Source organism: Dipodomys ordii, unplaced genomic scaffold, assembly GCF_000151885.1.
Source record: "Dipodomys ordii isolate 6190 unplaced genomic scaffold, Dord_2.0 Scaffold24, whole genome shotgun sequence".
NCBI lineage: Eukaryota > Metazoa > Chordata > Mammalia > Rodentia > Heteromyidae > Dipodomys > Dipodomys ordii.
Window position 1 is genome coordinate 8713713 of NW_012267240.1, and position 27232 is coordinate 8740944.

The 27232-nt window shown below is 37.3% G+C and overlaps 1 protein-coding gene across 1 annotated transcript in view; it reads left to right on the plus strand.

The window, feature by feature from the left end:
• Arhgap21 (Rho GTPase activating protein 21) overlaps positions 1 to 27232 on the plus strand; it is a 98517-nt gene that overhangs the window by 29798 nt on the left and 41487 nt on the right. The window contains exons 3-6 of the mRNA XM_013014749.1: positions 2590 to 2614; positions 18929 to 19021; positions 20451 to 20529; positions 24144 to 24198. Of these exons, the coding sequence (XP_012870203.1) occupies positions 2590 to 2614; positions 18929 to 19021; positions 20451 to 20529; positions 24144 to 24198 (252 nt within the window). The remainder of the gene's footprint in view (positions 1 to 2589; positions 2615 to 18928; positions 19022 to 20450; positions 20530 to 24143; positions 24199 to 27232) is intronic.

Genomic DNA, 27232 nt, shown 5'->3' on the forward strand with positions numbered 1-27232 from the left:
GTCTCGCTGTATCCACAGCAGTAGCCTATGGAGCAAGAGGAATTATTCATCCTAGATAACAGATGTGAATGCTGATGTGGTCAGGTAATACCTAAGTCTAGGGATCTGGGATTTGAACTTGGCCAATATTTATAAATCTATAGCTATCTTTAAAATAATAGTGTCTAGTTGTAGCTAGAAACCACATTCATTTTATTGCATTTTTGTTAAATATGTCTTTCCAGTAAAATGTCTCATAGGGTAATCTTTTAAAAGGACTGAGTAGCTTTTAAGGATTATGAATAATTGCTAGCTTTGGAATTAAGATTTGCCAGTTTGGATTTCCTGAAATGACAGTAAAACTACTGGCTAGATGCCCTTAGAATCCATTTGATCTTAAAAGTCTTGAAATAGTATTACTTACATATTGGGTCACATATTGGAGCACTTACTAATTGTGTATTAGAGCTGAATACTGTTGATCCTTTTTTTTGTGTGTTTTGAATAAGGGTTTTGGGTCATGGTGAATATATAGGTAATCTGTTTTTTAAGATAATTTTACCAAATATACATTAAAATATATTCCTACTGTAAAATATTTCTGGAAATTTCAATAACAGTACTATTATTAGCAGCAGAGATATTGGAGTTGGAAGTATCTGTTTGAGCTCCATCTCTGCTCCTTGTTAGCTTTGTGACCTTGAATAGGCCCCCAGCAGGCCTTAAAAGCTCTGTCCTCACAGGCTGTGTGTTGGTTATGTGCTATAGTGCATATGAGACATTTAGAACAGAAGTTGATGCTCAGTAAATTTTAGCTATGAATGTTGTTGTTTAGTACAGATATTCTTGAATTAAGACCTTACACTTGTGAATTTTTTTCTGGAAAATATATCTTGAAACTCTTTTCAGTGGTATTACTGAGGTTTTGAACTCAGGGCTTTTCTGTTATTAAGCAGGTGTTCTATTGCTTGAGCTATGCCTCTGGCCCTGTTTGCTCTAATTATGTGTGTATCTGTTGTTAATGGGACTAGAATGGGGCTTTGTGCACTTTTTTTTTTTTTTTTTTTTGCTTTTACTCACAAATACTTTTTTACTTGAGCAATGCCTCCACTATCAGATTTTTGCTGCTTAATTAGAGACAAAGTCTTTCAGATATGCCTACCTGGGTTGACTTTGATTCTCCATCCTCAGATCTCAACCTCCTAAGTAGCTAGAATTACAGGTCTGAGTCACTAGTGCCCAGCTTGCTCTGGTTATTTTTGAGTTAAGGTCTTTTTGCCAGACCATCCTGGACCATTATCCTCTTTGTTTATGCTTCCTGCCATAGCTGGGATGGCAAGAATATACCATCACATCAGTTTTTTCTTGCTGAGATGGGGTCTTGTGAACTTTTTGCCTGGGCTATCCTGGAACCACCATGATCCTTTAAATCTCTACCTCTAAAGTGGTTAAGATTTTAGGTACAAGCCACAAGTGCCTAGCTTCTTTCTATTTTGAGATTTAGTTAATACACTTCAAGGAATGTTTTTTGTGGTATACTGAGGATTGAAGTCAGAGCCTTGTACAAGCTACATGTTAGGCAAGTGCTCTACCTCTAAGCTACAGCTACATATCCAGCCTCAGATGAAGTTAAAACAATTTTTAATATTTTTGTAGCTTTTAGGAAATGTGTAATTAATACAACAATGTCTTTATTATGCCACTTAGCTGGCAGCCTTACTAGTCTCAGAACAGAGCTTATAGTCAGAAGAAGAAAACAACATTTGGGCAGCCAAAATAAAGGTCAAAGTTGTGTAATAAATAATCAGCCTGTAGCCAAATCTCTGTTTTTCTTACTATAGAAGCTTCCATATGATAGAGGCTCAGCAAATGTCTTTGCCTCCCAAATGCATTAAATTGAATGAGGATTTTTGTTGTTGTTGGTCGTGGGGCTTGAACTCTGTCCCTGAGCTCTTCAGCTCAAGGCAAGCACTCTACCACTTGAGCTATAGCACCACTTTCGGTTTTCCGGTGGTTAATTGGAGATAAGAGTCTCACGGACTTTACTGCCTGGGCTGGCTTTGAATTTCAATCCTCAGATCTCAGCCTTCTGAGTAGGTAGAATTGCAGGCATGAGCCACCGGTGCCTGGGAAGGATATTTTTATATAGTTTTTATAAGCTGCTTTTCATTGTAGATAACAGTGTGGCAAAGAGACCAAACTTCTCATTGAGTACAGGAACTTAAATATGTTCAATTTGGAAGCGGTCTCTTTATATAGAGTTCTTGGTCCAGTTGAATTTGGCACATTTAGATGCACTATACAACCCTTGCTTCCAAATTCTAGTTTCATCTATCCAACTATTTATTTGGCAATTCTACTTGATCTTTCTGCTAGACACTTCACAGTCTACATGTCAAAATCAAACTCTTGATGTCCTTCCCCAAATTGACTTCATCCACAAACTTTTCTTCTTTGGTGACAACTCTACCCTCTGGCAAAAGACACTATTAGTGAAATTATAATTGGCACATATTAGGGAGGTCGCTTTAGATTAAATTGAGCCATGCTTTGATCTGACAAGAGTGTATAACATGTACTTACTAGTGCATATTTTGTTTTATTTTGTAGGATGAAGAAAATGGAAACAGAGGAGGTATGCTATAAAAATTCTTACTTTTTTCTGAAAGCTTGCCCATATATTTCTGATCTTTAATAACTGAGATAATAGTTTTTGAAGTTCAACTGGATAACAATTCTTAAGTGTGAGAATCATAAAGATAGTTTTTTTACGTTAGACATCAGTTTATGAATTCCATAGCCTCATTACAATTTGTTCATATAATAACTTTGTTATTTATATCATAATTTTAAGGAACATGTCTGAGATTTTGATTTCAATTTAACTTTTCTAAATTTAGTCATTGTTTTAGGTAAGGGATGTTTTGTATCTTACCAGGATTTGGGTTCTGTTGATTTAAATTATTTAAAGAGCTTAAAAATAAAAAGCTTGAAATAGAATTTTTATGGTTTATTTTTTTTCACCTTTTTTTTGGGGGTCAGTCCTGGGGCTTGCAGTCAGGGCCTGGGCACTGTCCCTGAGTTTCTTTTGCTCAAGGCTAGCATTCTACCACTTGAGCCACAACAGCATTTCCAGCCTTTTCTGTTTATATGATACTAAGGAATCGAACCTAGGGCTTCATGCATGCTAGGCAAGCACTCTACCACTAAGCCACATTCTTAGCCATTTCACTTTTAAATCAACTGTAATGAGTTAAAGTTTATATGTAATTATAAAAAGTTCCTGGGCTGGGAAGGTGGCTCAGTGGTAGAGCGCTTGCCTTGCATGCATGAGGCCCTGGGTTCGATTCCTCAGCACTACATAAGCAAAAAGAAAAAAGCCGGAAGTGGCGCTGTGGCTCAAGTGGTAGAGCGCTAGCCTTGAGCTGAAGAGGTGAGGAACAGCGCCCAGGCCCAGAGTTCAGGCCCCACGATCGGACCCCGGACCCCCGCCCCCCCCCCCAAAAAAGTTCCTATCAAAAAATGTTTTTAGCAAATTTTAGACTTAAAAAAGTTGAAAAAGTGCTCCTGAACATTTCTATGTATTCATTCAACTTCCCCAATTTTAAAAGTATATGTAACCATGAAACAATGAACAAAACTAAGAAAGTATGATTATTACCTTAACTGAATACTTTATTTGTATTTTAGTGCTTTTTCCACTGGGCTTTTTTCTATTTTTCTATTGGCCTTTCCAGAATTCCATGTTAGATTCAGTTGTTCTAGTCCCTTAGTCAGCTCTAGTCTGTAACAGTTCCTCTCTGTGTCTCTGTCTGCCTGCCTGCCTCCTTCCCCTCCTCCCCCTTTCTCTTGTTTGTATTTTGTGGCCTTGACATTTTTGAAAAACATTATTTTTTTTTTTTTTGTAGAATGTCCTCAGGTTGAGTTTGTCTAATGTTTTCTCATCATTAGTAGAAGTTTAAGTATGTATCTTTAGCAAATGTATTTGCATTTCTTTTAAGTCTTACCAGTTGGTCATTTTTGAGTGGTTTGTTGTTGTTGCTTTTGCAATACTGAGATTTGAACTGAAGGCCTTGTACCTACTAAGCAAGTTCTCTATTCCTTGAACCATGCTCCCAAAACAGGTATAACATAAAAGATTATCTTTCCACCCTTCCTTTATTAACTCTGCTGGTGTTAGCAATTCACTGATCTATTTTCTGTCAGTGTAGGTTAGTTTAGTCTCTTCTAGAATTTCTTATAAATGGAACAATACAGTACATTCTCTGTGATTTTTTCCTGGCATAATATTATTTAGGTATCAAGATTTGTATGTGTAGGTCTGCTGAGTGGTTTCATTTGCATGGATATTTTACAGATTGGTTTTTTACTCACCTTGGTGATTGTCCTTTATCTCACCAGACTGATGTGAGGCCTTGGTAAGGCTATATATTAAGGATTAAAATGAGAGGAAAATGGTTTCTTTCAGCACTATCAGAAATAACCTGAGGGGATGGGGCTAGGTAGGGTCCGTTTATAGTTGTCACCTATGAAGGTGACAGCTCCTCTGTCATCATGTGTTACACACTAGGGTTTAGGATTCGATCTAAATGATTTTTGGCGTGGCTGAGACATAGACTTCAGGGCCTTCAATGGGTAATTTACATCAGAGAAGAAGGGAAATACAGGTGCCCTGTCTCTCCTTCCATCATCCTCCAGCTGGTGCCTGGGCAATAGCAGACACATAGGGTCTGCAGTTGTATGCCTGCCATAGGGAAATATGTTCAATAAATGTAGAAGAAAAAGTCCTAAATGTGTGTGCAGGTCAGCACATAGGAAGCTTCCTGAAGTAATTGAATGTAGTTATATGCTCTTGAGTGGGAAGAGTAAACTTAAGCATCTGTAAGCAAAAACTAGAGGAGCTGTATCTTTCAGAGAGATTTGAAGAAGAATCATAAAATGGGATTGAAGATGTATCTGCTAAGGAAAATCATAACTTACCTATTTTATTTGTTAATGTATATCTAATATCATTTGGAACACAGTTTTATTCACACAGAGAAACATATACATTAGATAGGAAGATAAATCTGGTTAAAGCTTCAGGATATAAAAATGAATTGACAGAGCTGCGTACCAATGGCTCATGCCTGTACTCCTAGCTACTTAGGAGGCTGAGATCTGAGGATCATGGTTCCAGCCAAGAAAGTCTATGAGATTCTTATTTCCAATGAATCACTAAGCAGCCAGAAGTAATGCTATGACTCAAGTGGTGGAGTGTTAATAGTTTGAGCAAAAAAGCTCAGGGACAAAGCCAAGTCCCTGAGTTCAAGCCCAAGGACTGGACCCCCCTCCCCTGTCTCCTCTCCCCAAAAAAGCCCAACAGGACACTTAATATACATAGATTTATCCAGTTGATCCTATACATAGTTATTATTTATTTTTTGGGTCCATTCATGGGGGCCTGAACTCTGGGCCTGTACGCTGTCCCTCAGCTCTTCAGCTCAAGGCTAGCACTCTACCACTTGAGCCACAGCGCCACTTCTGGCTTTTTTCTTTTTGCCTATGTGGTGCTGAGGAATCAAACCCAGGGCCTCAGGCATGCAAGGCAAGCGCTCTACCACTGAGCCACCTTCCCAGCCCCATCTACACAGATTTATGCAGTAGATATTATACCATTATCAAAGATGGACTATGAATTCAGATTTGAACATGTTTAATTGAATATGATTAGTTATGGTTGTATCCTAAGAAATTAACATCCTGTTTGTCCTGAGGTCAGCGATAGATGCTCTCATAGTCATAGTAGTAGAAAAGGAGCAGTGTTCACTTGATAGTCCTCAGTACTGTTCCTCTTTTCCCAGAGAGTCACCAGTGTGGTGAAGTGACTACCCCAAGTGCAGTTTAGCTTATGGTGCTTCTCAGCTGGGATGAAAAGGTTTGCAAGTAGATTTGATTTATACTTGTAATCTACTTGGAAGGAGAGCTGCTTGAACTTTTCAATGAAAAGAAGGCGGGTGTATCAGTAACATATATTTGACATCAAAGTATATTAGCTCTTACTGTAATCTTGTCAGGTATGAGATAATCCCATGTTGTACATAGAAGAGATAAAGTAACTTGCTCAGAGCACATGGCTAGTACATGGCAAAGCTGGAATTTCAAATCAGTGTGTCTAACTCTTTAAGTCTGTAACTGTGCCTTTTCTATTTCTACTGACCTATTTTCAAATCTCCTTCCTTGTTTTTTTTTCTCATTTTGTTTTAAAAATAATTCTCTTAAAAAATAATTTGGCAGCAGGAGCCTATAATGATAAGACCCAGAGAATAAGCCAGGGGCTAGTCAGTGGCTTGCACCTGTAATCCTAGCTATTCAGAAGGCTGAGATGAGGAGGACTGAGGTTCAAGGCTAGCCTGGACAATAACATTCACTAGTTTCCATCTGAGCAGAAGAATCTAGGTGTTGTAGTGGTGTGCCTGTCATTCTAGCTACAGTGGGAAGCATAAAATAGGAGGGTTGCAGTTCATGCCTAGATCCAGGCGAAAAATTAGGACCTTGTCTTAAAATAACCAGTGTAAACATAGGGCTAGAATCAAGGTCATACATAGAGTTCCTGCCTACTAAGCACAAAGGTGTGAATTCTGTCTTTAGTATCCCTCTACCAATTAGTTACACTTTTATAGAACAAAATCAGTAGTAACTACAGCGTATATTCAATATGTTTTGAAATTGTGATTAAACATATATATAGTCAGTTGTGGGTCTTGAACTTTGGGCCTGGCTGCTGTCTTCAGCTCAAGGCGAGCGCCCTACCACTTGAGCCATAGCACCATTTCCGGTTTTCTGGTGGTTAATTGGAGATAAAAGTCTCACGGACTTTCCTTCACAGGGCTGGCTTTGAACCATGATCCTCAGATCTTAGTCTCCTGAATAGCTAGGATTATAGGCATAAGTCAGTGCATTGGGCTTAAGCATAATAATCTTATCATTTTAATCAAACCAATCTCCACATGAAAAAAGTGTGTCTCACTTCCTTACATTTATAGTTAGATAGAAGGATAGATAGCACCCTAATGAGAGCGGACTTTGTGACCTCCAACCTCAGTACAGATGTAAGGACATCTGCTGAGCCAGTAAGGAACCCCAGCTTTGGGCAGCAGGGGGGAGTATGACCTCAGTGTGAACACAGTGGGGGTCTGGAAGGTAGAGGGTGAAATGGGGGGCTGTTGTCCTCCATGGTTGTCTGTATCAGTTTCTCAGGAGGGAAATCTGAGGGACATACCTTGGGTGCTTGACAGAGTTGAACTTTTACCCCTGCTCACTGATACAACTCTGGGGCCCCATGAAAGCAGTGTTTTCCAGGACTTTCTTCCTGGGCTGGTCCTGTATTCCCCTTTTCTCTCCTCAGCCTGTTGAGACCGCTGGATGGATGCGTTCTGGTTTCTGCTTCCTGGCTGCCTTTTGTGGTGGTTGTTCATGTTAAGGAGAGTTGGTTCTGAAACCAGTTCACTGTAGGTAGATTTAAGAATTTTTCAGCTATGGGGCTGGGAAGGTGGCTCAGTGGTAGAGCGTTTGCCTTGCATGCTCAAGGCCCTGGGTTCGATTCCTCAGTACCACATAAGCAAAAAGAAAAAGCTGGAAGTGGGCGCTGTGGCTCAAGTGGTAGAGCGCAAGCCTTGAGCTGAAGAGCTGAGGGACAGCACCCAGGCCCAGAGTTCAGGCCCCATGACCGGACCCCCCCCAAAAAAAGGAATTTTTCAGCTATTTATTTTAATGTAATTAATAATATATTGTTTAATCTTCAAGTTTTTGAGAGTTATTTGTTTAGATCTATTTTCTCTCCTGGCTTTTTTTTTCTTTTTATTGTGTAAGTCCTGATGCCTGAACTCAGGATCTAGGGATTGTCCCTAAGCTTTTTTTTGCTCAGGCTAGCACTCTACCACTTGAGCCATAGCTCCACTTCTGGCTTTGGTGTTTAATTGGAGATAGAAGTATCACAGACTTTCCTGCTCTACTTGGCTTTAAACCTCGATTCTCAGATCTCAGCCTTCTGAATAGGTAGGATTATAGGTGTGAGCCATGGGCATCCGGCATCTATGTGTTTTTTTTTTTTTTTAATGAAATGTCTTTCTTTTGGTCTGTTCTGTGTACAAAACTCTTTAGTAATCTTAGATAATATTCCACTCTCTTTTGCTTTTTGTTGTTATTAGTAAGAAGTCAGTTTGATTCATTCCTTCTCTGGAAGTGAACATTTTTAATGCCCTTTATTTTAAAGATTTTTCTCTGTGTCCTTAGTGTGCGTCATTTTACACCAGTGAATCTAGATGCGTGATTCTTTGTGTTTTTTGTTGGGATTCATAAAACTTCTTGTGACGATGGATAGATGTCCTTCAATTCTATAAAATTGTTACCAGGGATCTCTTGTTACCATAATCTGTACTCTAGTGAATTCTTCTTTTCCCAGGTTTTAGTTAGGGTGTATTAAATTTTCATAGTTCTGCTTGAAAAAAAGATATTGAGAAAAAAATTGCTAGCTGTTTTTAAATGTTTAAAGGCATGTATTGTACAAAGTGGAGTAGATTAGCATTTCATAATTAGTAAAAGATATTGACAGTTATGCAATTCTCCCACTGGAACATCTCTGCTCATATTTTGGAGACATGCATGATTGTTCATATATGTTTTCAGTAAGTGGAGCATATCCTGCCTCTTGATTTACTTTTTCAGGGAGGTAGTAAGACTGATAATGGCAAAAATTGTTCCTTAGGCTGTGCAAACTAAGTTGGGCATAGTGCACAGTCCTGTAATCCCAGCATTTGAGTGCATATTCCTGTGATCCAAGCATTCGAGACGTAGAAGGAGGAGGATTGAATTCAAGGCTAGCTTGGACTACATAGCAAAACCATGTCTCAATAAAAACATTATATGTGTGCATATGTATGTGTGTGTGCATGCGCTGTTCAACAGATCTGTAAAGATTTTTTTTTATAAAAGTCAAGAAAAATTTGTGGTTAGGGTAGTAATATTCTGTAAAACATTGCTATCTTCTCTGGACAATACCTTATGTGTATAGGCAGCTCTGTAAATAGGTGATTTTAAATAGCTCTGTAACTTGGGACCTTGATCTCAGACACACACTAGCTAGGTGGTTCCCTCTGTGTCCTGATTATTCCAGCTAGTCTCCATGAACAAAAATATATTTGTATAGAAATACTGAATATATTAGCTTGGGGAATACATTTCTTGTTGTTTATTCACTTAGCAAACATCTGTTGAATCACTACTATGAGCCAGCCCCTAAAGTAATTGTCAGGAGGGAAGTGACATACATGGCTTTTAACCTTACTTCCTTCAGTGTTGTCTAAATGTCACCTGCCAAAAAGGACTTCTCAACCCTTTTGTGAAACATCTCTGCCTTTCACTCTCTCTTTGCTTTTCCCCCAGCTTACTATAAGTTCTTCATCTCTCTCACACTACTTACTTCTTACCCAATGTGTTTTTTTCTTCTCTGGAATGTAGGGCAGGTACTTAGTTTTACTTACTTTAAAACCAGAACATTTGTTGGCATGAATACATTTAATGAATACACACACTACAGGGTCTGACTTCATGAAGCTCCTAAGCTGGTGTAGGTTAAAAATGTAAAATAACAATGCAAAAATAGGGTGTATACACTTGTTATGAGACAGTGGCACAAATCATTTTCTTAGCAAGGGAGGAGCTTACAGGTGAATTCTTGATGGATAAAGAGTCTTTATCGAGAGGAAGGAGAAACAGCAGCTCAGAAGAAATTTCAGAAACATTCCAGTTATTTTTGTTCAGATTTGGTGGAAGAACTTGGGAATGGATTGTATGTCATCTGTTACAGACGAGTGCTGTAGGACTGTGCTGTTTTTCCAGCTTCAGTGACTGGATAGTCTTTGGTGCCATTAACTGAAGGACTCATATGCCATATGAATTTCATTGCATTTATGATGTCTGTAGAATATTCAGTTCCTAGTTGAAAGTGTGAATCTAAAGCCTTAGAGGGAGATGAGGGAGGTGGTTGAAAATAGATTTGGAAACCATCCTTGGATATGTTATAATTAGGTTCTAGGCATAATGAGACCATTCATAGAGAACATGAAGGTTCACAGGATAAAGGTAGGACCCCAGGGAAGATAACATGTAAGAGACTGTCAGAGAAAGAAGAATCAGAAAGGAAATCTGAGAATAAATAGATAGGTATGAGGACAGCCAGGAGACTTGGTGGTCTGTTAATTAAGAGGTGTTCATTTTAAGGGGGCCTTGGAAAACTTGTTACTTGTCAGAGAATTCATTAGGGTGGAGACCAGAAACATGCTTAGAAAAGACCTAAGAAAGATAGACTAGGTGTAACATTGCCGAAAACAGTTGAGTGGAATGGATAGAAAGGATGAGGAAGACAGTACCAGTGGCTGGTAGGGTAATTACCACAGTGAACATGCCTGGGGATGTGGGATGGGGTGGTGTTGGTTCCTGTCTGAAGAGGCCTGTGTAGAAGATGAAATGAGTGGAAGACTGCACTTGTGCAACGTGTGAAAACAAAGGAAGAAAGAGAGAGAGTACCATGTGGAGAGCTGAGAACTGTTTTTTTAAGTTAGAAATTTTGTGTATGTCTGTGGGATTTGGAGAGAAGGTTTAGGAATGAAGTTTTACACATGAGAAAACTGGCCACAAGGCCCTGAAGGCTGCTGATAACTAAAAACTCATCTGAGTTAGGGCAAAACAGAACTTGGAAGAGAGAGAGAGAGAAAACAGAGTCATATATAAAGGGAAAGGACATGAATCAGAATGAACCAATAAGTTGAAGTTTTAAAAGTTTGCAACTGCAACCTTGACGGAACAGGAATTAAAATACAAGTAAGAAATGTTTTGGAGCAGTGTCAGGAATGGAGTTGGACTTAGAAACAGGTTGAATAGCACTGTGTAGTTTCATTCAGTTCTATTGGGCCAGGAACAAGAACTGAGCCAACATGGCTGGCATTCTCCATAGCTAGAGATTGGCAAGTAGAGGACTTGAAAGGTCAAGGAGGAAAGGAGATTGCCCTGAGTTTTGCTGACACATGGATCCATGGGTAACCTTTGTAAGAAAAAAGAAAGTGGTTTCTACAAGAATCTCAAGAATAGAAGGTACAGTAATGGAAGGTCTTGTCAGAGTGGAGGAGCCAGTTTAATCAATTAAGGGATTGAGAAGCAATAATGGCAGAGATGGAAAGATAGCTGCTTGTGGTTAGAACACAATAAAAAACTTTCTGGAGTTGCAGAGAAATTAAAAATCCAGCATAACAAGAATAACAAGGCTATGAATCTAGATATGGTAGGTACATAGTTCATAAAATTCCTGAAACAGAGAGAGAGAGGGGAAAAAAACAATGTTAAATGAACGTCAGATCCTCCAAACAGCAAATCCCAGGACTGTTTTGTTCATTGTAGAAGAGTTAGTGTTTGGCACCCTGTAAGAGCTTAGTAAATATTTGTTGAATAATATTCTTCTACCGTCTTTCCTGCCTAGTTTACAGCCAGGAAAACTTGATTCGTGTCTGACACCTAGTGGTGAAACACCTAAACTTCTATTGAATTGCAGCATTCACCCCTGCCACCTGAGGGAAAAGTTCAGCCGCTGTACAGTAGCTTCCTTCCTGAAGCAACTCTCTGAAAAGTTTTGGCAGTTTTACTATTGGCATTTTCCAGAATGATAATTTTAATCAGTCAACAAATACTAATAGAGTATTCCCTATGTCCAGGCACCATTCTGTGTACTTTGTAACCTTGTGTAGCTTTATAACCTCATCGAATTTGAATATATAGACAGAACAGTTCCATTGGGAGCAGGCAGCTTGTTTAGACATTTCATTTAGGGTTGTATTGTGATTTTTTTTGGGGGGGGGTCCGGTCGTGGGGCCTGAACTCTGGGCCTGGGGCTGTTCCTCAGCTCTTCAGCTCAAGGTAGCACTCTACCACTTAAGCCACAGCACCACTTCCGGCTTTTTTCCTTTTTTGCTTATGTGATGCTGAGGAATTGAACCCAGGGCCTCAGGCATGCAAGGCAAGCGCTCTACCACTGAGCCACCTTCCCCGTGATTTTTTTTTTACATGAGACCTTTCTACATTTATTCATAACTTCTAGGCCTGTTGTTTCAAGATACTCACATTAAGAAGACATTTAAGAAGATTAAGAGTAGAAATATTGGCCGCGTGGTCAGCTTATGTTAGAAACCTTCATTGTACAGAATAGTACATACTATGAAGAACCATTGGAGCAATTTGTTACTGTTTCATTAAGAAAAAGATAGTTTCTGTCTTTTATCCATGGATATGCATTTATAATATCTGGGATTTGTTTCAAAGTTTTTTAGTAAAACATGGTTGTGTTTAAGTGAAACTAGATTGGTGGAGTTTTCATATTCATGGAGCTTCATTCTCTACTTCACTTCTACTTTTGTGAACTATTTAGAACATTTTCCACAATAATCCTAGCTACTTGCGAAGCTGGGCTCTCATGACCGGGGTTCAAAGCCAGCCTGGGCAGGATATCCTATGAGACACTAACCTTCAATTAACCATCAAAAGCAGGAAGTAAAACTGTAGCTCAAGTGGTAGAGCACTAGCTCTGAGCCAAAAAGCTCAGGGACAGTGCCCAGGCCCTGAATTGAAGGCCCAGGACTGGCCAGAAAGAACAACAAAAGAAAATGTTAAGTGACTGTGGGTTGAAAAAAATTTAACATGATTAAATTAGAACATGGCTTTTCATTTATAAAAACTTTTCTTAATATTGCTCTGTATCAGATTGAATAAGAAGTATAAGTTTTTTTCTTAAGGCAAATGGAATATGATTCAAACCAACCCTGCTGACAACACAGAATATTAAAATGTGGGGTTCAGAGATGTCAATAATTGTTTGGTCTGCAAATTGGAGACTTGAGAGAGAATTTATAAGTGCTAGAAATCATCCTGGCAGTGAGAATATGTTGAGCTAGATTTGATAAAATAACAAAATTTTTCTTTGCTTTACTTCTGCACTTACCCAAAAGGAGAGGGGTGATTGATATTACAGCCATTACTAGTCTTTAATTGTTAGTATAAGAAACATGCAGATTTTAATTTTAAATAATGTATTTGTTATTCCTTTTTAATATTTTTTATTGTAAAGATACTGTACAAAGGGGTTACAGTTACATGAGCAAGGTAATGAGTCCATTTCCTATGGAGCATTGTTACTCCCTCCTTTGTTTCCCCCTATCATCCCTTCTCTCCCTACCTCCCCAACCCCTCCCTCCCACCCCCCAAAATTGTAAAGTTCATTTTCAACATAGTGTCTTGTACATCTCAGTGTTAGAATGGGCCAACCTGTATCCTGCTTCAGCATTTTATTTCCCTTCCCCTCCCCAAATTAGAAAAATGAATATACAAAATGGATAGTTTTATTTAACATTAGAAAACTAGTCAGAATATACCTTATAGGTCTGTTTTTTTCCTATGTGCATCCATGATATAATATATACTATGTGCCATTCATAAACATCACACAAAAGTTGTAATCTTTTTATTACAATGTGTTTTATGTGATGTTTTGTTATACTTATAAATTATGATGAAATATATCTCCTCAGTTATCATTTCTCTGTGATGGAAACAATGAAAACCCTTTCCTCTAGCTTTTTGAAATATATAAACCAGGATGTTATCCACAGTCACCCTACTGTGCAACTACAGCACACTGGAACACTTCTGCTCTCTGGACGTAACTTCATACCCATGGAGCAGCTTCTTCCCATCCCTCCCGGTCCCCGAATTCCTCTCATCTTTTGGTAATCACTGCTGTACTCTTAATTGCAGGGTCAATATTTGCAGAATTCACAAGTGAGCTCTTGTGGTACTTTTCTTCCTGTGCCTAGTTTATTTCACTTAACATCATGTTTTCCAGTTCTAGCCATGTTGCTCTCAATGACAGGATAGTTCTCCATGGTATATATGTACCACATATTCTTTATCTATTCCTCAATAGATGGAAATTTATATTGTTTCCACTTCTTGGCTATTTCGAATAGTACTGCAGTGCACATGATGTCTCTTCCACTGATTTCATTTCTCTTGGATATCTACCTACCTTGGATTGCTGGAGCAGAGGGTAGTACTATTTCTGATTTCTTGAGAATCTCCTTGCTGTTTGCCTCAATGGTAATTAATTAATTTATCCTTCCTTCTTCCTTCCTTCCTTCCTTCCTTCCTTCCTTCCTTCCTTCCTTCCTTCCTTCCTTCCTTCCCTCCCTCCCTCCCTCCCTTCTCCCTCCCTCCTTTCTCCCTTCCTTCCTCCCCCTCTTTTTGTGTCCATCTGTCCTTCATCCGTCCTCCAACAGTGTGCCCAAGGTTCCTTTCCTCCTTGTCCTTGCCAAGTAGTTATCTAACTTCAGACCTTTATTTAAATAACCACTGCTACAGGTAATAACCTCATTGTGGTTTTGATGGACACTTCTCAGATAGTAATATTGAGCCTCTTCCCTATGTGTGTTGGCCATCTGTCTTGAGAAATGTCTATTTAAGTCTATTAACTATTTAAAATTTTTAAAGATATTTTTTCTCTACTAGTTGTCTCTTCACTCTGATCATTATTTCCTTTGCTGTACAGAAAGTTCTAAATTTGATTTTTAAAAACCCATTTATCTATTTTCCCACTTGGTCTATTTTCCAAATATCCTGAAGCTTTTCTCTTGGCAGTTTCATAGTTGTCTTACATTTAGGTCTTTAATCCAAGTTGAGTTGGCATTTGGTAGGTGATAGAGATCTAGTTTCATTCTTCTACACGTGGTTATCCAGTTTCCCCAGTATCACTCATTAAACACTGTTCTTTCTCAGACCTTTGTGGAAAATCATTTGGCTATTGATGTGTGTGCTTATTTCTAGTCTCTCTATTCTGTTCCATTGGTCCTTCATCTGTTGTATGCAAATGCCATATTATTATTGGATATTACAACTTTATGTAGTATATTTTGAAGTCAGGTAGTGTAATTTCTGCTTTGTTCCTTTTGTCAAAATGACTTTGGCTATTTGGGAGTTTTGTAGTACTATAAAATTTTAGGATTATTTATCTTCTTTAAGAAAACCATGGTACCTTGATAGCAATTGCATTGCATTTGTGAATTGCTTTGGATAGTGTGGACTTTTTAATGGATGCTCTCCCAATCCATGAACATGGGATGCTTTCTCTTTATTTTTGTTTCTCCTCTTCAGTTTCTTTCATCAGTAGTTTGGATTTTTTCATTGTAGAGATCTGTCACTGATTAAATTTATTCATGTTTTGTAGATATTACAAATTTGACTTGCTTCTTAATTTCTATTTCAGAAATTGGTGTATATTGGTGTATAGTAATGTTACTTTTTTAAAAAAAAATCTTCCAAATTGGCTGAATTTGTTTTGTGGGTTTGTTATTGTTGTTGTTGTTGTTGGTGGTGGTGGTGGTAGTAGTCGTGGGGCTTGAACTCTGGGCCTGGGCACTGTCCCTCAGCTCTTCAGCTCACGGCCAGCACTCTACCACTTGAACCACAGCACCACTTCAGTTTTTGGGTGGTTTATTGGAGATAAAGAGTCTCAAGGACTGTCCTGCCTGGTCTGGCTTTGAACTGTGATCCTCAGATCTCAGCCTCCTGAGTAGCCACAGACGTGAGCCACCAGCGCCCAGCTATAATAATGTTTCTTGATACAGTGTTAGGGATTTTCTGTATACAAGATTATGTCATTGGCACAAAGTAATGATTTCACCTCCTTCCCCCCCCCACCCCCTTTCAATTTAGAAGTCAGTATTTTCTCATGTCGGATGTCTCTATGAGGACTTTCTGTACTGAATAACAGTGGTGAAAGTGGGCTTTCTTTTCTTGTTCTGGATCTTAAAGATAAAATGTTTAGCTGTTTGCTTTATAAATGCCCTGTAATATGCAGAGGCATATTTTTTCTGTATTGTAAGTATGGGTTGATTTTTCTTATATAATTATACATATTTTTTCAGTCTGTTCAAAAAAATGGTCTCTTATTTCCAGAATTATATAGAGTTCCATCTATAATGATCTATGTTTCTGTGGATCTTCATTTCAGGGGCTTTTTTCCTAAGTAGCCTAGTTCAAATTTTATTTCCTTGGTAATCTATTTACTTTCATCCTTTTGCTTTATATACTTAAGACTTCAGATTTGCAAGTAAATTAAATGCTGTGGTTATGTGATTTTGAGTTTAGCATTCTCAGAAAAAGATCATTAGAGAGTGAAGTCAGCCTGTTTATTCACAATGCCCTAGCAATACAGCAGTCTGTTTTTTTTTTAGCACCCAGTTTTCTTTTGAAGACAGTATAGAGTGAATATCAAAGATACTGAAGTTGCTTTCAGTATGGTCTTTTTACCTTTCTACATTTTGTGTGTGTGTTCCTTTTTCTTTGGCTGGTATTTTCAACTGACAATTGAGTTTTATAGACTTCAACAAGTATTTATTGATGATTTGCAGTGTGACAAGCTATATTCCCCAGCCTAGTTAGTCTCTGATCTGATTTTGGGGTTTCTTTTTGCTGTATTTATATAGGATCTCATGTTTTTACTGTGGCCTACCTGGATAGCAATCCTCCAACACGCTAAGATTATAGATATGAGCCATAGCACCCAGCCTCATACTGTCTATATGCAAACCTTCTGAAAGTTTATAATCAGACTAGCATAAACAATTAACTATCTACTTGGATACATTAGCACTTAATGAATTGTCTCATGTAATCCTTACAGTCTTGCCAGGTAGGTATAATTATCAACATCCCCATTTTTTAATATGTGACACATATAAAAATATGACACATATAGCTTGTATAGAATCACTTGGGAAAAGACTTGCTGAATAAAATAAAGAATGCACCATTAGTCTTGAATTTCAGATGAATAATCTTATTATAAACATGTATCAAATACTACAAAGTCTAAGAGTCCACTTAGAGAATAAACAAGAGAGCTAGAATTTAAAACCATGTAATCTGGTTTTAACTACTTAGTTATACTGGACATGTTGGTTTCCCTCAAGTAGTTACTTTAATGTAGAAGTATATTCATTCTTTCTGATTTCAAATTCAACTTCAAGTGAATTCAAGATGATTTTGATATGTTCTTAAGTCTGATTTATTTTCTCATGCATGTGAGATCAATGTCTTTTTACTTTCTTGCAAATACAAAAGATTTAATTACATGTTTATGCTAAAAGACTTTTCTTTTGGTAAGGTTAAGGGAATGACATCTAAGTATAGTAGTACTTAACACCTTTAAAACATAATCTCCCTGAAATTGCAGGTATATAGTACCTGGCCTAACATACATTTTAGATGTGCTATTTTTGAATTTGGTTTCTACAGATTATAGGACTTACATGTTGAGAACATGATACTCTGAAAATTAATGAACAAAGTTCATTGCTGCCAGGAACTCACACTCATAATCCTTCTCAGGAGGCTGAGAATTGTAGTTCAAAGCCAACCTCAAGCAAGAAAAAGCTATGAGACACTTAACCTTCAATTAACCACCAAAAAGTCAGAAGTGGGGCTGTAGTTCAAGTGGTAGTGTGCTACTCTTGAGCAAAAAGCTCAGGAACAGCACTCAGGCTCTAAGTTCAAGCACTCCCACACACATACACACACAGAGCTGAATGTTTAACTGAAGACTTAAAGTCAAGAAGTACGGAAATTGAAGAGAGAGCTATTTCTTGCTTGTATGTAAGGGATATTTTTGGAACAATTTCCCCTTGTCTAAAGGAACTGGATACTAATATCTAGCTAGTATTGAGGATAAAATATAGAAAGGAAAGTAAACAGAATCAGGTATATAACTCTCAACACATATAATAGTATTTCCTGTAGGACTGGCTTCTCTTAATCTCTCATCTTCATATATTTTCAAGCATAATTTATTGATAGATTTGCCATCGACAGATTACCTCTAGCTTTACAGAGGAAGTCATTGTAGAATTAATATTTCCTTTATAGAAATTAGCCCCAAATTACTTTGAACCACCTGTTTAAGTGAAACTTAAACCACTCTGTTTAAGTGAACTTTTCTATTAGAATTTTCAAAAGTTATACTACTACTGTCAAACTAACTTCTTATTATTTTGTAGAATTCATTAATAATCATGTGCATTTTAAGTGCAACTATTGTGAATATGTTAGAATGCAACCTGATTACTAACTTGATTGCAATACAGTGTTTGCATTTTGAGTGACATTTATTTCTGTGTTCATCATGTCATCCTCATAGCCATGACTGAATTCTGTATTTGTCTTGGATTGTTTTTACACCATCCTATTTGTATGTCTTTCTTCTACCAGCATCTTTGATGGGAAGAAAAGTCTCCCTTATCACTTTATCTTAAAACTTAGCACGACTCAGTACTAAAAGTCAACAGCGCCGGGCATCAGTAGCTCACGCCTGTAATCCTAGCTACTCATGTATAGTATGTGATGTACTAATTGACATACAGAATATTCTCAGTTAACAGAAACCCATGCTTGTCCTTGTTTATAGAAGAAGGAAAATAAACACTGAGTTAATGAAAATTCCAACATTTTGATCTTAGCATCCAGGTTCAGGATGTGTAATACTTCATCAAAAGTGTCTGTTTAAGGGCTGGGAAGGTAGCTCAGTGGTAGAGCGCTTGCCTTGAATGCCTGAGGCCCTGGGTTCGATTCCTCAGCACCCCATAAGCAAAAAGAAAAAAAGCCGGAAGTGGCGCTGTGGCTCAAGTGGTAGAGTGCTAGCCTTGAGCTGAAGAGGTGAGGAACAGCGCCCAGGCCCAGAGTTCAGGCCCCACGACTTGACCCTCCCCCTCAAATCAATCTCTGCTTAATTATCTCCATTAGATATCATTTTATGTTTTCATATTTTAATAGGATACTGTGAAGTCACATTATGTCTTGGGCTTTTTTGCTTCCATAGGAAAACAAAGAAACCGCTTGGAACCTATGGATACCATCTTCGTTAAGCAAGTTAAAGAAGGAGGACCTGCTTTTGAAGCTGGATTGTGCACAGGTGCTGATGATCTTCTTTAAGCAGTATCTTTTTACTTTTTTTCCATTTAGCTCTTCCTTCTCTATTTTTGTGTTCTCTATTTTTTTCCCTTTTCCTGTCCTTCTATATGCTATCCCTTTCCCTTCACATATATTATTACTGCTCTTGAGACTGAGTAGTATGTGTCTCGATACCTACATGGGTAGCTTTGGACAGAAACAAATCATGTAAAGTGATAAATTGTGGACACAGGGAACAGACTTTAAAAACCTAGTTTTCACACACTGAATAAATAGGAAAATGATAAATGTTTTTTATTTGGCACAGTTTGCAAGAAACTTGGGAGCTTCCCAAGTTCTAGAGGTTCCAGAGAGGAATTATTGGCAAGCACAAGTTGTGGCTTGAGTTTCTGTGCTCCTAAGCTCCTCCACCTGCACACATCAGTGAATGTGCCCTAGTTAGGTGGATATAAAATAAAAACTAAAGATGTCATAGATTATTCAACACTGCAAAATAGTTATTCTTTTTTTCTTGTTTTTAAACATGAAATAATTTAAAATGGGAATCCATGAAGACTTCTCTGAATAAAACATTTGAGCTAAAAATAAGTAATGAATATCATTGCTGACATTTATTAAGATTCACTAATATTTCCTAGCAGAATTATCTTTTTCATCGCACTTTAATATAATCCCAGTTTTAATATTAATATGTACAGTGTGTGTATTACCATACATATTAGAGTCCTTTACACAGAGTGTATCATCTGCCATATGTTGAGTCATAAGACTGAGATGATGAAGTGAGATGCTGTGAAGAGCAAGCACACATAAACTACTTTTCTCATTCCTCTCTACTGTCCTTTATTTCTCTAACTTTCTATGTCTCTGAGCTTTTCAGAGTACTTCAATATCTTTTCCTCCATTAAAATATACATGTATATACAAAGTCAAAAGCACATGCATTCCCATATTTAAGTTTTAGAGACTAATCAACTAACCAAATGTGTACATAGGAAAGATACTGTTATATCAATTGATAGAGGGCACTGATGAAATGCAAACAGCTGAATAATGTTCCCTGGCAGAAATGATAGGGTGAGTGGAGAAATAACTCTTCATAGAGATGTGAAGACTATACTTTTTGAAATTGCTAAGCTCATCTATGTCTAGAACTCTTACTGAGAACATGGCTGTGTTTCCGGATAAGTTTGATATACCAAAATTTCAATTCATTTTTTTGTAAAATGTACTTTTAAAAATAATAAACATATTATTCTTAGGTTAGGAATGTAACTCAGATATAGAGTGCCAGCCTGGCATGTGGAAAGGCCCTGAATTTGAAAAACAGAAGGAAAAAAATGACATCTTCAAGAAATATTTTCAACATTATGTCAGAGTGATTTTCTCTAGTACTTCCTCATGTGTTTTCTTCCCATTCTTCCTCAAAGGTGACCGAATTATAAAAGTGAATGGAGAAAGTGTTATTGGAAAGACCTATTCTCAAGTAATTGCACTAATTCAGAACAGGTAAGATTCTTTAAATAATACTAATTTGGGCCAAGATGGTTTATAAATCAGTAGAAGAAATAGATGCAGTACAGTTTTGTATTTCTGTAAAGAACTGGGGTGACAGGGAGATGTAAAATGTTCTATGTAGTGAACAATGCATTTGACACTTACCAGTAATCACTGTCTGGCAGAGCTGAGTTGATGGCTTTGCTGTGTCAGATTTGTCAGATTTGTGATTTAGATCCTTTAGGGTCTGAGAGGCACACATTTCAGATCACATGTAAGTTTCCCCACTTTCATTTGAAGTGAGAAATATATAATTTGTTTAAAATGTATAGAAATAAATGCATACATAGTATCTTTTGATAATACAACATTAATGTATTATTCAGTGATCATAATCTGCTTGGCTTAAACTCATTTATTTTAATGAAGGAAGCAAGATACTTTCTTTTAGTGCATGTGCCTATAACCTGCAGAAGGATACAATTTTGAGTTCTAAAGGTAAACACGTATTTATTAGATTACAAGTAAACAAACCAGAGGTCACCCTATTGAATTTCAATGGATTATAAGTCTAGGTCTGATTTCCAGAGGCTCTTTCTATTGAAGAGATTCTTCCCAGATCCAAATATTATAACTTTTGGATTATCTAATGGTTCCTATTAGCTTCATTCACCTGTTTATAATTCAGTTGGCATTTTTTGTTTTTCTAAAGAGCTTTATCAATCTCTCTAGCTATGTCCTAAAACAGCTTTACTGTAATCTAAATTATTTACACTAATGGCCTAATATATTGTTATTATTTTACAATTAAATGACACAATCATGATTAATTGATCTCAATATTCTCCTTAGTGTTTTAATATTTAATGAAGTCATTAGAGAAAATAACTCTTAAATCTTGCCTCTAATGTTGGTAATGAATTGAAAACCCCTTCAGGTAGTGGGGAATCTACCTAAGTTTTTTGATTTCTAACACTACTTGAGACTATTATAAATACACCAATATGTTTTGTCAGCCTATAATTTCAGGATTTTAGTTTGTTTAAAATGTCTTTAAAAATATTATTTTCTGGGCTGGGAAGGTGGCTCAGTAGTAGAGTGCTTGCCTTGCCTGTGTGAGGCCCTGGATTCAATTCCTGAGCACCACATAAACAAGCTAGAAGTGGCGCTGTGGCTCAAGTGGTAGAGCACTAGCCTTGAGCTGAAGAGCTGAGGGACAGCGCCCAGGCCCAGAGTTCAGGCCCCACAACCAACAACCACTATATATATACAATTTTCCAAGTAATCACAACTTAATCTTTGTTCTCCTCAAAATCAACATAATTCTAGAAAACACTGGAATTGCAGTCTTAATTTTTCAGCCAATAAAAAGCATCTTGAAAACTGAGAGAAATACTGACTTTTCTTTATGATCTTAAAACTTATGTTCCCTTTATTTATGGTTGGAAGTAACTATATAATGTAGCACAAAGCCCTTGACAATGTGCAGTAAGCTAATATAAGACTGGATCCTTGCTAAAGAACTCTTCTAAACTGTGAGTGAGTGTGAGTGTTAGTGTGTGTGTGTGTGTGTGTGTGTGCGCGCGCGCACGTGCGTTCCATGAAATACAAGTACCTCTATGTTTTGTTAGTTTCATTTATTTGCACTTATGGTTCTCACTGCTTTGCCATTTTCCCCACATTTATGAACCTAAAAATAATGGTTCAGATCTATCAAATGAGAGACAGATAAATTATTGGTTGTGGATTTTTTTGATAGTGTTTGATTACTGCTTAATCTTTGGAGCATATTGAGGGATATGATATTGTTAGATTGTGATATAGTCAGATATGATACTATTGAACTCCTCAATGGAGATAGTGGTACTGTCCTTGCTATATCTAAATGTAATTTCAGATCATGGGGTTCCATTTAAATTCTTGGTTATTTTCTTTCCCTCCTTTTCAGTCTGGGGATAGAACCTAGCCCTTGCGCATGCTTGCCCATCTCCCTTTGACCTTTTTAATCTTAGAGAAACTTCTCTATTATATTTAACAGAAAATTAGTATCACCAAAATAAAATCACTTTAAGCTGTTCTTATAAAAGTTCTAAAATTAAATCAGAGGGAAGAAAACAATATGTGAAATGATATTGTCAGAGGTGTTAAATTACTTTAGCTGGGCGTTGTCAGAGGTGTTAAATTACTTTAGCTGGGCGCCGGTGGCTCACGCCTGTAATCCTAGCTACTCAGGAGGCTGAGATCTGAGGATCGCGGTTCAAAGCCAGCCCGGGCAGGAAAGTTCATGAGACTCTTACCTCCAACAAACTGCTAGAAAACTGGAAGTGGTGCTGTGGCTCAAGCGGTAGAACGCTCGCCTTGAGCTGAAGAGCACAAGGACAGCACCTAAGCCCAGAGTTCAAGCCCCATGACAAAAACAAAAAACAAAAAAACTTTTGTAGTCATAATGGCAAACGTATTCCTTTACTTCCAAGACTAAGAGGCAATATTTCAAAAGTATATAAAGTTGCTTAAAATGTAAACATGTTAAATTTGAGAGAAGATGAGGTGAAGGACATGAGTTCAGTCCCCAGAACTTCAATTTAAGGGTTCTTTGCTTAATTTATATTAATAAGTTTCAGATTTGATGACCAGAGAATGTGGTAAGAATTTATAATTTGTAGCTTATGCCTGTAGTCCTATCTACTTGGGTTTGGAGATCAGGAGGATTGCAGTTTGAGGCAAGCCCAAGAGAAATTCCACAAGACCCATGTCAACCAATAAAAGCATTGCAGCCTGTGAACTCAGCTAACACAAGGAAGTCTAACTAGGAGGATAACAACCCTGATCAGTCCAGGCAAAAATCAAGACCCTATCTCCCAAATAACCATATCCCAGCCAAAAGGGATGAAGGTGTGGGTGAAGCGGCAAATCAGTTGCTTAGGAAGTACAAAATTCTGAATTTAGATCCCATTACTGCCTCTCCCCAAAGTATTTGTTTTGTGACTTGAAAATCAATAAATAATTGTGTAGTAATGTTACTAATGTTGTTCTAAGTTTTGTCCTAGGATTATTTTGTATAGGTAACATAGTTTATATTTCTAAATTAACTACACACATTACAAAGAAGACTTGGCTAATCATTATTAGATGTGCAGACATATGATTGGTTGGATGCTCTCTTTTGTATATTGTTGTTGTTGTTGTTACTGTTTGTTGTAGGTTTGGGGGCTTCAACTCAAGGCCTGAACACTGTTCCTGAGTTGTTTTTTTTGTTTTTTTTTTTAAAGACTAGTGCTCTACCACTTTGACCTACAGCTCCACTTCTGGTTTTTAGGTGTTTATTTTAAAAAGAGTCTCATGGCCTGTTTGGGCTGACTTCAGACTGCATTCCTCAGATCTCAGCCTCCCAAGTAGTAGGATTACAGGTGTAAGCCATCAGCTCCTGGTTCTTTTGTATATTATTAACTTACCCATATAAAAGTGACTTCATTTTAGTGAGTTGTCTGATTTTCTAATAAAAAATACTGTTTTAAGAACCAACTCATAAACAGCTTAAAAATATTTGAGTTTTAACTATTTTTCCTTTAATCTTTCTTACATACTTTCATCTCCACTAAAAAAGTGTATTTATATTCCAATTTCAGTGATACCACATTGGAACTTAGTGTTATGCCAAAAGATGAAGACATTCTCCAAGTGGTAAGTTTTATTTACTCCAATATGAATTAGTTTATAGTCATAAAGTCATTTTGAGATGATAGTAGATTATATTTTTTAAGGAGTCTTAGAGAAAACAATCTGCTGGCTCATTTAGTAGAATCTGGAATTCTCTACATTTTATAAAAGTAAACATTAAAGGACAGTTGTTTTATTTGCATTTGGGCTGGGGAGGGGGTAGCTCAGCTCTGTGCTTACCTGGCATACACAAGGCCCTGGGTTCCATTCTTAGCATTGCCAAATTATGACTGAGTGACAGGTTTTACTGACTCCACAGTGAATTTTCATATAAGATGAGTTTCCCAAGAGTTTGGCTGTTATATTATAGGTAGTCCTTTGATTCAAAAATGATGAAAGCTTAGAGAACAAGTGCCTATTTCTAGGAATTAAGAGTCTTTTTCTCTCTCTCCCTCCCCCCTCTCTATATAACGTGTGTGTGTGTGTGTGTGTGTGTGTGTGTATAGATGTTTTATATATATATATGAAGATGGATGTTTTAGGAAAGCCATTGCCTAATTTTCTGATAAAAATTATTGTTTTAAATGAACAGATTTTAGGAAGTGGCACTTTAGCTCAAGTGGTAGAGCATTAGCCTTGAGCTAAAGAGCTGAGGGACAGCACTCAGGCCCAGAGTTCAAGCCCCATGACTGACCAAAAAAAAAAACAAACCAGATTTTGTTAATGGTATGAATTCATTCCCTTAGAAGTAATATGCAGAGTGAACAGTCTACAAGGAGAAAATACATTAGGGGAAATTAAGCCATATATGTGAAAACTTAAACATGAATAGTCTAAATTGATCTCCTGATTTTTAGAAAGAAATTTAATTGACTGCCTAACCCCCTCTTAAAATACAATTAAAAGCAAAAAAAAGCAGGTGATGAAAATATAAATGTCAGTCAACAAAATATTTTTCTTCAATGGCCTTTATAATTCAATGGGATAAAACAGACTAGCATTGACCACTAACAGATCTAGAAAATGTGGCCCACTGAAGGTTTTTTTTGTTTTAAATTAAGTGAATAATTGAGGTATTTCTTAGTACTTATATGGCTAAAGTAATGAAAAAAAGAAACTGCATTTGAATTTAGCTCAATAAACATCCTAAGTAACCTGTATACATTTTTTTTTTTGCAAGAAAGTCACTAAAGGAGAGCCTAATGATTCACCTTGTTTACAGACATGTGAAAAAGAAATCAACTGAAATCCTTGGAGATTAACCTAGTATTTTCAAGGCATGTTGATTTTCCTTCAGCTAGGCTTATTTCTGATTAGTTATCTTAAATGGAGGGGCTCAGGAAGGACAGTGCCACGTTATGCAGGAATTTTCTTAGGCATATAGAGAAGTAGTTAAGAGCTATCTACTCTGGTAAGTCATTCTAGTGACCCAGTTACAAATGCAGCCATTGAAACCAGTGACTGAATCACTAGCCTGGAAAGGGCATTCTTCATTTCTTATCATCACAGAACACTGGAAGGTGATTGTATAAATGTCGTATTCATTGGTTGCTCCTTGGAATCTGAAGGCTTGAAGAGAGACTTGACTTGTAAAACTGTACTCTGACCAGTACTACATTTTCCTTCTCACCAAGGTGAAGGCACTGGTTTGATGCCTTTATAAAGAAAAGTGTATATTGCATAGAATGGCCACATCACTGGATATCTAAGATCTAAACACAGAATTCTACTGTGGCCTGTTGCCTGACAGATGAGCAGCAAGCCACTTATTGCATGGAAGTAATAGTCTTCTAATGATATGATGAGTGGAAAATTTGGTTAGTGTGTCTTGTTATAGTTTACTTATAGTAAATTTAGAATAAAGGGAAAAATCACACTATTTTTCCTGTGTTGTCAACATCATTTAGTCAAAGATATTGATGTACAGATCTTGAAGACTATTCAGTTAAGGGTTGTGGTATATTAAAACATAAAATTCATTTTTAAAATATGTTGAATAAATAATGACCTTAGTGATAAAAAGAAAACTCCTTTTATACTTAGACTTAATTCACATTTTAACGTATCATGAGGAAATCAGAGGAGCATATATAAAATAATATGCACATTAGAGGATATGGCAGCTTTTCTGCCAAATCCAGTTTTTCACTGGATTTACCAGTGTCATTTTCAGAGCCTTTATATAACACAAAGAGAATGAGAGGTTATTTTTTAAGCCACAAATAGAAATCCTGTGTCTCTAGCACAGATTCTAGAGCTACAGTGTCCTTGAAGAGTACTTCAGAAGTTACTTAAGTGCTTATACTGATCTTGTTTATGTAAGTTATTACTCATGCTTTTAAAGATAAATGTGTGTCTGTGAAGTTGGATATTCAGTGTAAAGAGAAACAAGAAGTACACTCTTGTCACCACTCCAAAAATCATGTCCCTGTGGAAAGGCAGGACTGGGCCATGTGTGTGTAGAGGCTTCATCTCCTGAAGCCATGCTTGGACCAAATTGTTAGGAAGTGCTCAGCTCATCTTTAAGAGGTAGACATTTTAACTTGTCTTAAAACTTGTCATAAAGGCAGGTATTTAATGAAAGAATTTATGGATGACAGCGATAACAATGTTGAAAGGCACAAATTAAGATTAAGAATTATTTATTACATTTTTAAACTAGAGGTAGTTGTAGTACTCCTGTGCTTAGCAGCCTCATTCTTAATTTTTTTTTGGGGGGGGGGGTCCGGTCATGGGGCCTGAACTGTGGACCTGGGCGCTGTCCCTCAGCTCTTCAGCTCAAGGCTAGCACTCTACTACTTGAGCCGCAGCACCATTTCCGGCTTTTTTCTTTTTGCTTATGTGATGCTGAGGAATCAAACCCAGGGCCTCAAGCATGCAAGGCAAGTGCTCTACCACTGAGCCACCTTCCCAACCCTCATTCTTAATTTTTATATTTATTTTGTGCCTGTACTAAGAGGTTGATCTCAGGGCCTTGGCACTATCCCTGATCTCTTTTGCTCAAGTTATCATTCCACCATTTGAACTAGCTTCACTTTGGGGGGGGGTGGGGGTGTGT